Source organism: Anolis carolinensis, chromosome 2 (assembly GCF_035594765.1).
Source record: "Anolis carolinensis isolate JA03-04 chromosome 2, rAnoCar3.1.pri, whole genome shotgun sequence".
In the NCBI taxonomy this organism is placed as follows: domain Eukaryota; kingdom Metazoa; phylum Chordata; class Lepidosauria; order Squamata; family Dactyloidae; genus Anolis; species Anolis carolinensis.
In genome coordinates, this window is record NC_085842.1 from 284,502,483 (window position 1) to 284,518,897 (window position 16,415).

Below are 16,415 nucleotides of genomic sequence, written 5' to 3' on the forward strand. Positions count from 1 at the left end.
CCCTACACAGTATACAAAATGGGCGAGACAATTATGTCACCTTCACAGGGAAAGCCCAACAAAATTTCAACCATCACTTTGCAATGAAAAAGGTGAAATTAGAATTCAAAAACATAGTAATAGTATGTAAAGAGTTCCTGTAGCATCTTAATGACTAGGATGAAGATTAATAGTAAGAACAATTATATTATTTTGGCATTGGGTTGGATCAAAAAAACCTTCTGTTCAGGAGTTCAGATAATGAAGTTTACATGCAAAACAGAACACTTTGAAAGTACAGGATTGCGATTTGTATGAAAACATTTGTGTGTCTTAGGCACAGAATACTCATGAGCTGGTTCTGTCAGTTCACTCCTTTGAAATATATCCTACAGCAGGGCTTCTTAAACCTTTTCTACTCACAATCCCTTTCCACCTGATAAATTCTTATGCAACCCCAGGTATATAGATATAAAAATCAAACATCTACTGATAATAAATAAGCATTTATGAGACTTGCTAAACAGGGTGATTTCCCCTTTTTATTTGCTGCAGCATTTACTGCAAATACTGCACATTACTGCTCACCAATTTGTGTAAAAGCCTAAAACACACTAGGTAGCATTCAGAAATGTATTACAATGGCCTACACACATTTTGGTGCCTCAAATGTTAGATCTGTTTCTAGGTACATTTGATCTGCTGATTCCAAAAATGGCACCAGTTTTCCCCTATCAGCTCTAGTTTTTGAGATACAGGACATATGCCATATACCACTCTTCACTCTGCTCACCCATAAAATCAGGATATTTTAATGTAGTGTTTAAATTAGTATCTTTTAAGCATGAGGGACACATATTAAAAATGAAAAGAAAGGTGTACTACATGAAAATCTACTTTCATACCAAATGCACAGATTTATGATACAAATTTTCCAGTCATTCAACACTTAATATGTAAGAAACTAGAACTGATGCAGTCTACCCAATACAATTTCCTGAATCAGTACCCCAAATAACCCCCAAAACAGGCCTAAAAACCATGGCACCAAGACTATTAATTTTTGGTTGGACTGCTTTATTGTTGTCCAATTTTCGTGCCCCATTTTCAGTGATGATGACTCCATTTGAGGTCAGGGCTCACAATTTAAAAAGCAGTGGTCTAGTGGTCTAAAACCTTGTTTTTAATGGTAGCTTCCTATTCAAATACTAACTAGAGCTGACCCTCTTTAGCTCAGATGGGTATTTAGGGTATTTAGGCCCAAACAGAGGTTGCATTAAATTTTTGCATGCATGAGTTGCTCAGTATGATTAGGTATAAATGCAATGTCTGAATCAAACTGAAGTCTTCTTCTGTTCAAAGAATTCATTCACTGAAGTTCTTCCATCCAAGGATAGCTCGGTACAGAAAGGAAAATTTTGGATTCAAGCCAATTTTTCTAGAGCACATATTTTCTAAAGCACATGAGCAATGTGAAATGTTTACATTTAATGCCTGAATATTACATTTTAAACATTTCACACAATGTACATGTTAACAGTGATCAACTAATCTTATTCATTAAAGCAGGTACCGATTCCAAAGCTTTATGAGAAAAACATGTATTTAACCAATAATATTAATAACAATGACATAAGCTGTCATCTTGTTAAAATGAAATAGTTAAGATATAAAATGAAACCCCAAATTAAAGCTTCACCAAGAAAGAAAATGTAATGATGGGAGCTATAAAAATGTTTTGATTATGAAGGGAGTTAGGGTCTGGTTTTACGATAAAACAATGAAAGCTTTATAATATACTTTGAAACCTCTGTGACATGGATTGCAGGTAAAAGCTCTATTACAAAGCTGGTGAAAGCCGAGGAATTAAAATTATGTTATCTGAAACTTCTTGCCCACATGTTAATCCCTCCCCCCTCAATTATTTTCTTTAAAATGCTAAGCAAAAGCAGAGTAACTAGCTATATTATGAGAAATGTTTCTTGTATGACAGGGAGAGAGGAAAAAATAGAAAGTTCTTGAGTGAAAGGTTATTCATTACTATAATGCTCATTGTTTACAACTCTTCCCTGGAAATACGGTCAAAATTTAATATTTAATAGTTTTCTGATTTATAAAGATGACACTTTTCACACTCCCACAAAAGTCATTATTGCTTGAAAAATCCTTAAAAAAGTACTTCACAAATATTATTGTTCTACCTTATATATGTTATGCCTATTTATGTATTTATGATAATGAAAACTGCTCTCTGGTATTTTTCACCATAGTTATCCCTTAGATCAGAGTTTCTCAAACTGTGTTCTTCCAGGTGTTTTGCATTCAGCTCCCAGAAATCCCAGCCAACTTACCAGCTGTTAGGAACTGTGGGAGCTAAAGCCCAAAACATCTGGGCGAGCACAGTTTGAGAAACTCTGCCTTAGATAGTGTCCAAGACCAAGCATTAACAATCTTACCGGCTGCTTACTTCGGTTGCCTTCCTTATCCTAATCTTTATATTAATTATAAACAAAATTTGGAGACTCCCTTGAAAGACAATGTTGGTGAAATGTCAGTATTTCTCTACTCTATAGTATAATATTATAGTACTAATATAATGTTTATTTAAATATCAAATAAAAATTAGATGTTATCCAAAATGCACATGCATATCTCTTAGTCTCCCTCCTTCTTTCTAACACACACACAAACACTCTTAAACACAATAGGGAATGTCCATAGATATGCAGCCAGGATACTCTGTGCATGTAGAATTATTGAACTCTGTTAGAACCACATAATCAGCTGAAAGGATTTTTCTTTTCCTACCTCTATACTCTAGAATTAATGCAACCTGTCTCCACTTTCCCTGCCATGGCTCAATGCTATGGAATCCTGGGATTTATAGTTTTGATGAGGTATCAGTACACTTTGGCAGAAGAGGTTAAAGACCTCATAAAATTACACCTATGATACTATAGCATTGGCAGTTAAAGTTATGGCAAACTACATTAATTTTACAGTGTGAGTGCATCCAATGTCTTGCTGTTTTTGATGGAGACAAAGAAAAGAGAACACAGAAATAGAGCACTGAGTAACAAATGAGTTCATAAGCAATCATTCCCTTGACTGTTTACAAAACAGTATCAGATCACTTTTAGCTACACCACAAACAATTAAGATTTACAAATAAATTGCCCATATTCCAAGATGATAAATATTTATTTATTTATTTATTTATTTATTTACAGTATTTATATTCCGCCCTTCTCACCCCGAAGGGGACTCAGGGCGGATCACATTACACATATAAGGCAAACATTCAATGCCTTGACATAGAACAAAGACAAGACAAACACAGGGCTCCGAGTTGGCCTCGAACTCATGACCTCTTGGTCAGAGTGATTTGTTGCAGCTGGTTGCTCAACAACCTGTGCCACAGCCCTTTATGCCCATTTTCTTTTAATTTCATGTTCCTGGCAAGGTTAGTACAGGTAGTTTTATGTCATTGCATTTAAAACAATACATCACTTTTTCAGACTTGAGGAAAAAATTCAACTGAGATGTCTGACTCTAAAGTCAAAGGTCAGACTTTGGGAGGTCATGTCATGATGCATTAAGGATTCTTCTTCAAGAAGCTGATTTTTGTTTTGTACCTAATTTACATTGCTCATTTCAAGTCTTCTATTTCAGTTTCACACAGAATGAAAATAAGCAAGTCCCAGTGGTTTACTCTTCTATTTGGCTTTTTAATACCAGAACACCTGTTATTTTTCTCCAGACTTATTATTTATTGTAAAAGAACTGTGTTGATTCGGCCAGCAAGTTAGCAAAAGACAATAAGCAAACACCATTATAACAAGAATTAAGTTTCACTTCTTTTACATAATGTAAATTGCCAATTTAATATAAAAGCAATTGAGCTCTATGTGTTTTGATCTATGTATTTTATTGTACGTACGTTATATTCATATGTTTTGACTTTGTTATACTCTGTATTGAGCCATTAGGAGAGCCATGTGTTGTTGTTGTTGTTGTTGTTGACACAAAGACATAGTATGACACAGCAAACGAGAAATATATGCTGGATTTTGTATCACAAAATCACAAGTCGAACACTTCCCAAGTGTTTAGGACTATGTGATGTATTTTTGGATGATGCGTGCAGATCCCAGTAAAGTGGCCTTTTGAAGATGACAGATTGTAATTTTGTCAATGTTTATTGTTTCCAAATGCCTGCTGAGATCTTTTGGCACAGCACCCAGTGTGCTGATTACCTAGTGCAGAGGCAGCACTAGGTTTTTTCGCTATATAAGCAAACCTAGGGCGGCCCCCCCCCCGAAATTACGCCCCCCCCCCCCGACATACTGGTGGTGGTGGTGGCACGTTATCCAGCTGCGGAACTATGAAGGCCTCCAGGAAGGCCTCGCTTTCTCGTGAAATCTCGCGATAAGAGCGAGGACTTCCTCGTTCCATGGTGAGCAACCTGATGGTCACCGCCACCACCGCTGCTGCCTAGAGAGCGCCCCCCAAGGGCTGCGCCCCAAGCGGCGGCTTCAACAACCTCAATGATGAACCGGCCCTGCCACCAGGACCACCTGTACTGGTTTATGCCAGAGCCTTTGCAGTTCGAATTTGAGGTCTTGATAACGGCTGAGTTTTTCCTGTTGTTTTTCATCAATTCAGCTGTCACCTGGTATGGCAACATTATTATTATTGTTATCATCATCATCATTTGGTATATTGGGTTTTGCTACTAGGTACTTTTTTATCTTAGCCTGTCTAACACAATGCAACAACAAAACACTGACATCAATTGATTGGTCCGGGAGTGGAAATCACTGGCATAGAAAAATATATAAAAAAATAACAGTGCAAGCTTTTTGCTTTATTTCACTTTAATTTCATCCCGTGTTTTCTGGTTATGAGTGTTTGAGTAAAACACATTTGATTCTGCAAACATAAATACTCCTTTTGCCATAACACATTTTGTACCCTAGAATACAGCTGAATTCTCATTGAACTATAAGAACTTTGTAAGGTTTTTCTTTATGCTGGTAACATGAGTTTTTCAATTTAATCAAATCTGTGAATAAATCCCTTTTTGGCTTAAAACAGTTGTTTAATAGGAATTTATCATATTTGCTTCAGGAGTTTTGAAAACTATGAAAATGAAAGAAGGACATCATCACTGTCATGTATTTATTTCCTACCTGCAATTCCTTCTGGAGCAAGTTGTGTCCAACAACAAATAATACATAACCTCAGTCAAAAGAGCATATAGAACCAATACATATTAAAATCCATCAATAACTATATTAAAAACAATAGTAAAGGTAAAGGTTTTCCCCTGACATTTAGCCGTGTCCGACTCTGGGGGTTGGTGCTCATCTCCATTTCTAAGCCAATGAGCCATTATTGTCCGTAGACACTTCTGGGGTCATGTGGCCGGCATGACTGCATGGAGCGCTGTTACCTTCCCGCTGGAGTGGTACCTATTGATCTACTCATATTTGCATGCTTTCTACCTGCTACGTTGGCAGAAGCTAGGGCTAACAGCGGGAGCTCACTCTGCTCCCTAGAATCGAACCGCCAACCTTTTGGTCAGCAAGTTCAGCAGCTCAGCAGTTTAATCCACTGTGCCACCGGGGGCTCCTATTAAAACCATAATTCAGAAATAACCTGGACTGGCCTGCCAGAAGAGACTGGTGTTTATTGCTAATTTCAAACAGCACTATTAATTTCAAGAATGGTAAGCTATGTTTAATAATTTGTTTTTAAGAGAAATTGTCTAATAGGGCATTTTTTTAAAGGGAGAGATAAAAATTCCCCATTAACATCTTATATAATAGAAATTTGTGACAAATCTTTCAGACTTACATTTAAAAAGTAACAAAAATCAAGTAGGAAATGGAAAAGCTGAATTCCTGTACTTGCATTATAGCTGACATCCCTTTTGGGAGGAAACAACACAAAAAACAGGTACATAAATTGGTCAAAATGAACAGATTCACATAAAAATGCATTTCTCTACTAAAAGAAGCATTGACAGTTATTATCAGAATTTTATATCCACAATATACTGAGCCCATCATTGTACCGCAAGCTATATATACAATATTTTTATACAGGGGTTCATTGAGACCTAAACATTATTTCATGTTCTGCTCCAGTTAAATATGTTGAGAAAGGTTGTGCTAAATCTTAAATAGTATATTCCGTGCAGAGTATCTAGTTTAGACTTATATGACATTCCTTAAATGCCATCACAGATTGCAGAAGAAACAGAATAATCAACTAAAATGCTATAGTAACTATGGACTGTATTCTCCTGTACAACAGATTCTTTGCAATGAAGTTAACCATTAGAGTAATGAGAGGCTTGCCTTGTTAAGTACAAGTGTTTATATATAGTAAATCTAGATTTCTAGAATGAAGAACCTAATGAACCATGACTTCGTGACAGCTGAAAAACCAATCAGAGCAACTTGTAAATAAGTACCAGATACTACTCAAGTAACAAATGAACAGCTTTTATCAGAACTTTGAACTAAACAGCAACAGTGAAATGTTTTGAGAAAAGAACAAAAAAGTAGGATAAATTGCTCATTGCAGATCAGAGATCTGAGGATCCTTCTGCCATAAGAATGCTCTTACGATTAAGAATGAGTAGCAGCATAAGTAAACAAAATAAAACTGATTCCCAGAGCTGCTGTGGTTTGCCAAATAAAGCATAGGTATGAGCTATAAACATCTGAGAGACCTGTAAACATTACTCTTTATTTTATTCTGAACTCCTTATTTTATTCTGAGAAAGTAAAATGATTTACAAAGATCCTTCCAAATTCAGTTAGGCACACATAGTGTCTGTTTCAAATCTACTTAAAACCAAATGTCACAGTACTGACATTGCTTCAGAATTATTTATAGCTTTAAGAATTAATGTGAAAGCAATTTCCTATGTAAAGTGCTAAAAAGTCTTTCTTTCTTTCCCTGAAAGGCCTGTTATGTTCTTGCTAATTTCATTCAACATAAGCTTTCTTTTCTTTTCTTACTGGCAAGAGAGTGTGCAGTAGCAATGCATGGATAATTATGCAGCAATAAAGCTTGCTCCCACTGCTACAACGTGAATTCTTTAAGATGTATCTATTCTTTTTTTTCTCCAGTTTTCTCCAAAAGACATAATCTATCCTCTAAGGTATTACCCATTACCCAAGTAGATACGTAATTCCCATTTGTGCCTACATAAAATCATGAGATTCTTATATCATATTAATAGTAAAAGTCAAAGAACTCTGATGTAAGAAACTAGGGTGTTTGGTACGACAAAAGAAAAATCGAAAAGAATTTCGGTAACAAATTATACAATCTTCTATTAGAAAAATTTGGGAAACATAAAAAAATAGTTCTATACAAAAAATACCAATATGGATTTCCCCACTTAAAGCTAATCAGAAAAAAAAACCTTAGGATAGACGGAATGGCCTAAGTACAAGGTATTATTGACAAAGAAGAATGGCTCTTATGAATTAAAAACACAGAAGGAAATAAAACGAAAATTTAACAAAGTTTCATGGTTCCAATATGCACAAATAAAGGAACAATGCATAAAAGATAAGAAGATAGGTTTTAATGAAACAGAAAATGTTGGGGATAAAATCTTACAAAATGACAAGAAAGATATTACAAAAATATACAATAAGATCTTAGAATGGTCCACGGAGACAGAAGAAATCAAAAGTTGCATGATAAAATGGGCAAGAAATTTTGGACATACAATTAGATTGGCTGAATGGGAGAAAATATGGAATATAAAATTAAGATACACATACTCTACAGACCTTCAGGAGAACTGGATGAAAATGTTCCACCGATGGTACATCACACCAAAACAAATTGGAATAATGTACAAAAATGCTCAAAATTTATGTTGGAAGTGTAAAAAACAAGAGGGAACATTTTACCATGCTTGGTGGACCTGTCCGGAAACACTGAAATACTGGAGACAAATATATGAAGAGACGCAAAAAATATTAAATAGGACATTTCCAATGAAACCAGAGTATTATCTCTTAGGATTAACTGAAAGTATAAAGGACTGGAACAAGAATGATGACATCTTATTAACTTAAATAATGACGGCGGCAAGGATGACCTTTGCAAAATACTGGAAATTACAAGAAGTACCATCAAAAGAACAATGCTTAGAAAAAATAGACAAAATCTATGACATGGACAGATTGACCTTCTTGTTAAAAGAAAGTAAAGGAAAAATATTAAAAACAACAGATTGGAAGAAATATGAAGAATATAGGAAATAAAGCAAAGGTCTAGAAAATAACTAATGAGATCCTGCAAATTTGTATATGGATGAGTCTAGAAAACTTTGAAAAGAATAAATTTAACAGAACAATAATCACGCAAAGAACAAAGAACGGAAGACCAAAATACCCTTATACCCTGAAATTCTCCCCTTTTTTCTTCTTCTTTCTTTTCTTTTCTTTTTTTCTTTCCTTTCTTCAATACTATATTAGCTTTTAGAACTAGATACTTAGTTCCTACCCCATTTTTTATGTTATATACTTCCTGTTCACAGATTATATTTTTTTCTTTTATGTAACGCACTTGAAAATTGAATAAAAATTATTTAAAAAAGAAAAGAAACTAGGGTGTTTTAATAAATGAACATTGCTAACTGATTCACTTACTGTTTGCTTTTATATTTCTTCCAAAAATGAATGGCACTTAAGATGACTCAGAGTAGTAAAATGAGAATAGAACAAACAAACAAAAAATCAAAAGCTAAGCGAATATTTTAAAAACAATTAAAATTTGTCAATCTATTGTGATCTCCTTAGTGAAGAAAAAGCAGAATAAACTGGAAGGTGGCCATCTTAAACTTTGTGACCATGTTTAATGACTGACTTCCATCGATCCAAGGTAAGATATAGATCCACATCTCACTCTGATGTCATGAGGTACTTGTAAAAGGTGTGTTTGCATCAAGGTAGTAATCTCCTGGCAGCATACTATGCGAACAAATGCATCTCTCAGAGCTCCAGAAACAGTGGCAGACCAAAAAAGCAATGTACTTACTAGAGGCGTGTGCAGTATTAGTTCCATTTGTTTCATTCGGATATTTGTATCGTACCATCCATTTGGATGGCACAAAACAAAAGCGCCTATTTAAATAAAAAAATGAAACGAAAGAGAAAGTTGCACCGTTTCTGTTTCTTTGTTTGGTTTTCGGGCCACCTGGCCCAGGGAGTTCTTTCGCATGCATCAGAGGAGGAGGAGATGTTTAGGACTTTTGGTCAATCAGAGGCTAAGGAAACTATGACGTTGCCAGTGTATTTAATGGGGCGATCGTTCCTAAAGTGCCCATTGTGGTGCTGGCTGGCTGCCTGGCTTGCTCCTGCTCACTCAGCATCTATGCTAGTGTGCATGCTTGCTTGCTGCCTTGCCTTGCTGTCAGGGGAAAGATATTTGTTTGTATTTATTTTTTTTCCCCAAGCTTGGTTGCTTGGCTTCTATTTTTTTATTCTTTCTTTGAAGGGGTGGTATGGGGTGGGTTTGGCTGGGGAGTGCACGTGGAGCTTCAGGGATGGGGGAAAGAAGGGGATCTCTGTAGCTTCTATTTCCTGTACTGTAATATTTTTAAATCTTTAAATCTTTTATCTTAATACTTTGCTTTTACCCTCCCCCCCCCTTTTTCCTTCCCCTGAATAGTATTGGTTTAAAAAAACAAACAAATATTTTTCAAAGAAAATAAATTGTTGGTCTTCTACCTTTTCCATTTAGAAAACCTTTTAAAGGTTGGTGGACTGAAAGGGGTCAATATGTCCTCCATGTATGGAGATTTTCACCCCTCTAGCCCTAAAACAGAGGGAAAGATGAGCCTTGGGAGCCTTCCCATTGCCGTCAATGGTCTTAAATTTTTCATTTTTTTTTTCAGGCGCTAGACAAAAATCCCATTTGGATAGGGTCTCATTTTTGGAAGCAGCAAACATAAACAAAAATGGAGTAGAACGAATAAAACAAAACAAAACAGATAGCGATTTCATATAAATGAACATGGAGTCCTCTATAGCTGGGTTTGGAGATGAAACTAGCAATGAACAAGAATATGGAGAAGAGTACAATTTGTATTCTTGATTGGAAAAGTCATTTGAAACTACTCATAAATTTTGAGGTGTTGGAAGTACTGAAGATAGAATCGAGAGCATAGGAAGGTTGAGCACAATAGCTATACAGTAGAGTCTCACTTATCCAAGCTAAACAGGCCGGCAGAACCTTGTATAAGCGAATATCTTGGATAATAAGGAGTGATTAAGGAGAAGCCTATTAAACATCAAATTAGATTATGATTTTACAAATTAAGCACCAAAACATCATGTTTTACAATAAATTTGACAGAAAAAGTAGTTCACTACGCAGTAATGTTATGTTGTAATTACTGTATTTATGAATTTAGCACCAAAATATCATGATATATTGAAAACATTGACTAAAAATGCCTTGGATAATCCAGAACCTTGGATAAGTGAGTCTTGGATAAGTGAGACTCTACTGTAATAGGAGAAATCAGTGGCTTAGGTTGAAACCAGAAGAAGGCTTGGAACCAAAGGAAAATAAACTGTTGGAGTTATCAAAGATACTGCAGTAGAAGCAATTGTGTTTAATGTAGGTGGATAGCAAACAGAAACAATTTTTCTTGGGATGAGAGATGGAGGACATGGTGTCAAAGTTTGAACTAGAATATATACAGATCAGTGTCAGGGAGACCAGGACTGACTGTATAATTTTCCAGAAAGGTGTGGAGAATGGTGTTGAGAATAATACTGACGTAAAGACAATTACTTTGTGAGAAGTCACACTAAAGATACATGTCTGTAGCAATGAGCACCCCAAATTGAAGTGTATGGTGAGTACTCCCAGGGCGAGGGATAGGGTGAGGGATAGGGTGAGGTCTCACTGAGGGACGTCCCTGGTCGAGGCCTCGCCCCTTGGGAAGCTCCTTGCCCTCACTGCAGTCTAGGCAGCAGCGATGGCAGGGGCTTGCCTGGGCCCAGGTCTCGCCGAGGGATGTCCCTCGGTGAGACCACGTCCCTTGGGAAACGCCTCACAATAGCTGCTGTCTAGGCAGCAGCCATGACGAGGGGCTTACCTGGGCCCAGGTCTCACCCAGGGATGTCCCTCGGTGAGACCACGCCCCTTGGGAAGCACCTCACCAAGCTGCTAGGCAGCAGCTATCGCAGGGCACTTCCTCCTCCCTCTCCCTCTCCTTCTCTCAAACTCGAGAGAAGGAAGGGGAGAGGGAGGGGTGACCCCAGCAGTGCCTCGGGTAACCCAGAGCCTCGGTTAACCGGAGCTCAGTTAACCGGGGCTCTACTGTACAACAGTAATAATATGTAGTACTGGACTTATACAAATGGATCTTCTTTTCCCTCAGCGCAACTTCCCACTTGACTTGCCAAATCTGGTCTGGCTCCCCAACCCCCCAATAGTAGTTGCACAACAGATAAGGAATCAATTCCATCATCACATCTGTTTCAATAAAGAACACTGGATACAACCATCGCAAGAGCAGCTAGTAGATCAACTGCTGCAGGCATGGGTGATTCTTCTATGGATTTTAATGCTGCTCTGAGTGGAAAACACTTTTGCCAGGAGATACACTGGTCATCCTGACTCATGATCTATGTATAACCTGATAACAGAGAATTATTATTTTCACATGCAGCTGGATATGCTTCAGTTTATAGAAATAATTCCCACTGGCTTCAATGTAACTGGATTTTGCAGAACATGCTAATGACCTGGGAGTTTTTAGAATTGGAACAATATATTTTAATACATAAACAATAGTAAAGATATTCTATTTACTGTTTCTAATTAAAAGAATAAAATTCTAGAAGGAAACTGCAATGGCCAAATACTACACTAGCTGATGGAATTTTTCTAATTTTAAAATGAAGAGGCCATTCACTTTAACCACTACATACCCTTTTCTGTATTTTGCATTAGGAAGCTGAATACAGATCTCATTGTGCTTGTCATTTTGCTATACCAACCCACCCCCACAAACCCAATTTATACAATAAGCCCCAAAGGCTGCTACTAATAGTACCCTATGTTGACAGGTTCAATTTAGAAAAAAAATAATTCGATAAGGGTAACGTTCCACAAGAGTGAGCTATCTTTCAAATGTCTGTTATATAGCAATATCCGTTTGCAGAAAGGTTTTGGAATTAACAGCTTTGCTCTTCTACAATTCTGTCCATCATGTGCAGACAGATAGCGAACAGACTATTCCATGTTTGCCACAAGGAACAAATTTACAGCTTCTAAGATATAGCAATACGGAAACCTGAAATTCATTTTCAATTTAATCTAAGAATAGCATTATTCTGAATACTTTGAAGCCTAGTCATAATTTAACTTAATAACTAACCAGGATAAAAAAAATACGATACATATTCCTGCTACTCTGCCTAGATGTATAAACCTCTTGTGCTGTTTTAAAAATCTTTAACACCCTTCTAAAAGTATATCTGCCATGTGATGATGAAGCAGGGAAAAGTGTCCTGTGGAGCTTTTCATCATGATGATGAAAGAGAGCTTCCAGGCTCTCTTTCATAGAGACAGATGCTGGGGTTTTTTTTTTAAAGCAATTATTACTGTACACTGGTACAGTATTAAATTCTCATCTGACAAATCACTTAGGAAGTATTATCAATCAAATATGCTTCTATCATTCCCTCTAAAGCATTATTGTGTTTACCTCAGTGCCTTACACTTTGGTAAGCATACAATTTCAAAAACCATAAGGAAGTTTGCTTATTTTTAAAAGCCAAACATCAAAATCATGACAAATATTCTATCCTTTACATGGTGGCAAATGTTTAAAAGAGATATAAAACAATCTTTAAAGTATGAGTAAGTCCAAGTAGTATGCATGATTTTTTTAATCAAATAATGATTTGTGAATATAATGAAATTAAGGGGGGGCATTGTTTGAAGGGGAAGAAATAGATTTAACTTCACTTGAACCTGCAATGAAATTATTGCTATACGTTCCTTTTATCAATGCAATTTTGAAAAACAGTTGTTAAATTAAATATTCAGATATGATTAAACTTGAACTCATTCATTTCAAAAACCTGAAATTCAAAATATCTAAAATTTTGATTTACAATTAGAAATATAGAAAAGGAGTTTGAAACATTTTGGGGAAGGTTTTTAAGAGTTGTGTTTCAGTTGTAGGTCAAGTTTAGAGCAAAAAGAAGACCTATAGCAAGGACGATGGGGACAAATATAAATCTTACTAATTTGTACCAGTACCTAACCATGCAAAGCTCAGCTCAATTCTATGCATGTTTTAAGAGTAAAAAACAGTGAAACAGCAGCCTGGACTACAACCCACAGAAGCCCATTTTTTTGCTTTCAATAACCTTTGAAACCTTCAAACTAGAAGTGCTTCAGAAGTAAAATATTGTCAGGCTGCAAATGAGATTTCCTTTACATATAAACCTTACTTGGGTTTATAAAAGGTGTCTATGGGCCCTTCTAAACAGCCATATAGCCCAGAATATAAAGGCAGAAAATCCCACAATATCTGCTTTAAACTGGGTTATCCGAGTCCATACCGCCATATATTCCAGTTCAAAGCAGATAATGTGGGATTTTATTTAACTGTGTGGAAGGGGCCTGGGCAGGCCAAATGAGAAACTTCCATGACTTAGATGATCCTTTGTCTGAGATAAGAAAATAGAATCATAGAATCATAGAATAGTAGAGTTGGAAGAGACTTCATGGGCCATCCAGTCTAACCCCCCGCTAAGAAGCAGGAAATCGCATTCAAAGCACCCCCGACATATGGCCATCCAGCCTCTGCTTAAAAGCCTCCAAAGAAGGAGCCTCCACCACAGCCCGGGGGAGAGAGTTCCACTGCCGAACAGCTCTCACAGTGAGGAAGTTCTTCCTGATGTTCAGGTGGAATCTCTTTTCCTGTAGTTTGAAGCCATTGTTTCATGTCCTAGTCTGCAGGGCAGCAGAAAACAAGCTTGCTCCCTCCTCCCTATGACTTCCCCTCACATATTTGTACATGGCTATCATGTCTCCTCTCAACCTTCTCTTCTGCAGGCTAAACATGCCCAGCTCTTTAAGCCGCTCCTCATAGGGCTTGTTCTCCAGACCCTTAATCATTTTAGTCGCCCTCCTCTGGACGCTTTCCAGCTTGTCAACATCTCCCTTCAACTACGGTGCCCTAAATTGGACACAGTATTCCAGGTGTGGTCTGACCAAGGCAGAATAGAGGGGGAGCATGACTACCCTGGATCTAGACGCTATACCCCTATTTATGCAGGCCAGAATCCCGTTGGCTTTTTTAGCTGCTGCATCACATTGTTGGCTCATTGTGATTTGATAAGTGCTCTTTCGGAGACAGTTTGCAGTATCCATATGATAAATTAATTAACCTACAGTCAGCCCACTATATTTGTGGGTTTGACTTTTGCATATTTGATTATTCATGGTTTTGATTTAATCAAATGGTGATGTCTGCTAAATAGCATAGACTAAGGGCAAACAAGGCTGAAGCCTAATCCTCATTCCTAAACTGTGATCGTATTTATTTGATTAAGGAAATTCATGAACTGCCTTCAACAAATGTGGTCAGAAGAATTAAAGAGTAAAGCATACATCTCAACTATAAAACCATACAAATACAAAAATAACATTCAATAAACATGGTTAACTATTAAAAATATCATCTTGAAAACAACAGAATTGAATATGGATCCTAACATTACTATGTTGTTGTTTCTTTGTTCAATTACTTCCGACTCTTTGTGACCTCATGGAGCAGCTCACGCCAGAGCTTCCTGTTGGCCATTGCCACCCCCAGCTTCTTCAAGGTCGAGTCAGTCACTTCAAGGATAACATCCATCCATCTTGCCCTTGGTCGGCCCCTCTTTTTTTTCCCTCCGTTTTCCCCAGCAAGGACTAGTTTGATCTTCTTGTGGTCGGAGGCACTCTCAGAATTTTCTTCCAACACCACAGTTCAAAAGTATCTCTCTTCCTTCTCTCAGCCTTCCTTATAGTCCAGCTCTCGCATCCATAGGTTACTACGGGGAATACCATTGCTTTAACTATGTGGATCTTAGTTGCCAGTGTGACGTCTCTACGCTTCACTATTTTATCGAGATTGGTCATTCCTCTCCTTCCAAGAAGTAAATGTCTACTGATTTCCTGGCTGCAGTCTGCTTCTGCAGTAATCTTTGTGCCTAGAAATACAAAGTCTGCCAATGCCTCCAAGTTTTCTCCCTCTATTTGCCAGTTATCAATCAGTCTGATTACCATAATCTTGGTTTTCTTGATGCTTAACTGCAACACAGCTTTTGCACTTTCTTCTTTCACCTTGGTGATAAAGCTCCTCAGCTCCTCCTTGCTTTCAGCTATCAAAGTGGTATCATCTGAATATCTAAGATTGTAACTGTTTCTTCCAACAATTTTAACTCCAGCCTTGGGATTTGTCAAGCCCTGCACATCGCATGATGTGTTCTGCATACAAGTTGAATAGGTAGGGTGAGAGTATGCCACCTTGTTGTACTCCTTTCCCAATCTTGAACCAGTCTGTTGTTCTGTGGCCTGTTCTTACCATTGCTACTTGGCCATTAAAACAGATTGTCAGGAGAGAGACAAGGTGATTTGGTATCCTCATACCACCAAGAACTTGCTACAATTTATTATGATCCACACAGTCAAAAGCTTTAGAGTAGTCAATAAAAAAGAAACAGATATTTTTCTGAAACTCCCTGCCTTCCTCCATTATCCAGCGAACATTGACAATTTGATATCCCGTTCCTCTGCCTTTTCTAAACCCAGCTTGTACATCTGGTAACTCTCGCTCCATGTATTGCTGGAGTCTACCTTGCAGGATCTTGAGCATTACCTTACTGGCATGTGAAATAAGTGCCACTGTATGAAAGTTTCAGCATTCTTTAATGTTTCCCTTTTTTGGTATGGGGATATACATTGATTTTTTCTAATCTGATGGCCTTTACATTACTATACTTTGTCCAAATACATGTTTTCAGAAATAATGTTATTGTATATTTTCACATTCATTTGATATTAAGTAAGCCTGACAGTTTGTGATTGATGACATGGCATTTTTATTAAATGGGCATGAATTGCAATTATATTAATCAACTCGATTTATCCTACCAGGTGCTGATGTGGAAGGTTCCACCAAATTTTCACTTTCTTCATCAGTGCTACCTTCATAATCTTCTTCAGCTTTACTTTCCGGTACAACCCTACAACAATATGAAGGCATGTTCTACTCAGATAGTATTATAGTTTTATTATTCTTTGCAAATAGATGCATCAGCATTTTGATTCTGTAGAAAAGAGAGCAAAACTGGCCAGCATTTATTGAATGGCTTCTGTTT

The 16,415-nt window shown here is 37.1% G+C and overlaps 1 protein-coding gene across 2 annotated transcripts in view; it reads right to left on the reverse strand.

Annotated features, from left to right (window-relative positions):
• The window catches only part of xrcc4 (X-ray repair cross complementing 4), a 153,378-nt gene that overhangs the window by 72,315 nt on the left and 64,648 nt on the right, over positions 1-16,415 (reverse strand). For both annotated transcript variants that reach the window (XM_008103006.3, XM_008103005.3), the window contains exon 6: positions 16,189-16,280. In XM_008103006.3, coding sequence (XP_008101213.2) covers positions 16,189-16,280 — 92 coding nt within the window. The remainder of the gene's footprint in view (positions 1-16,188; positions 16,281-16,415) is intronic.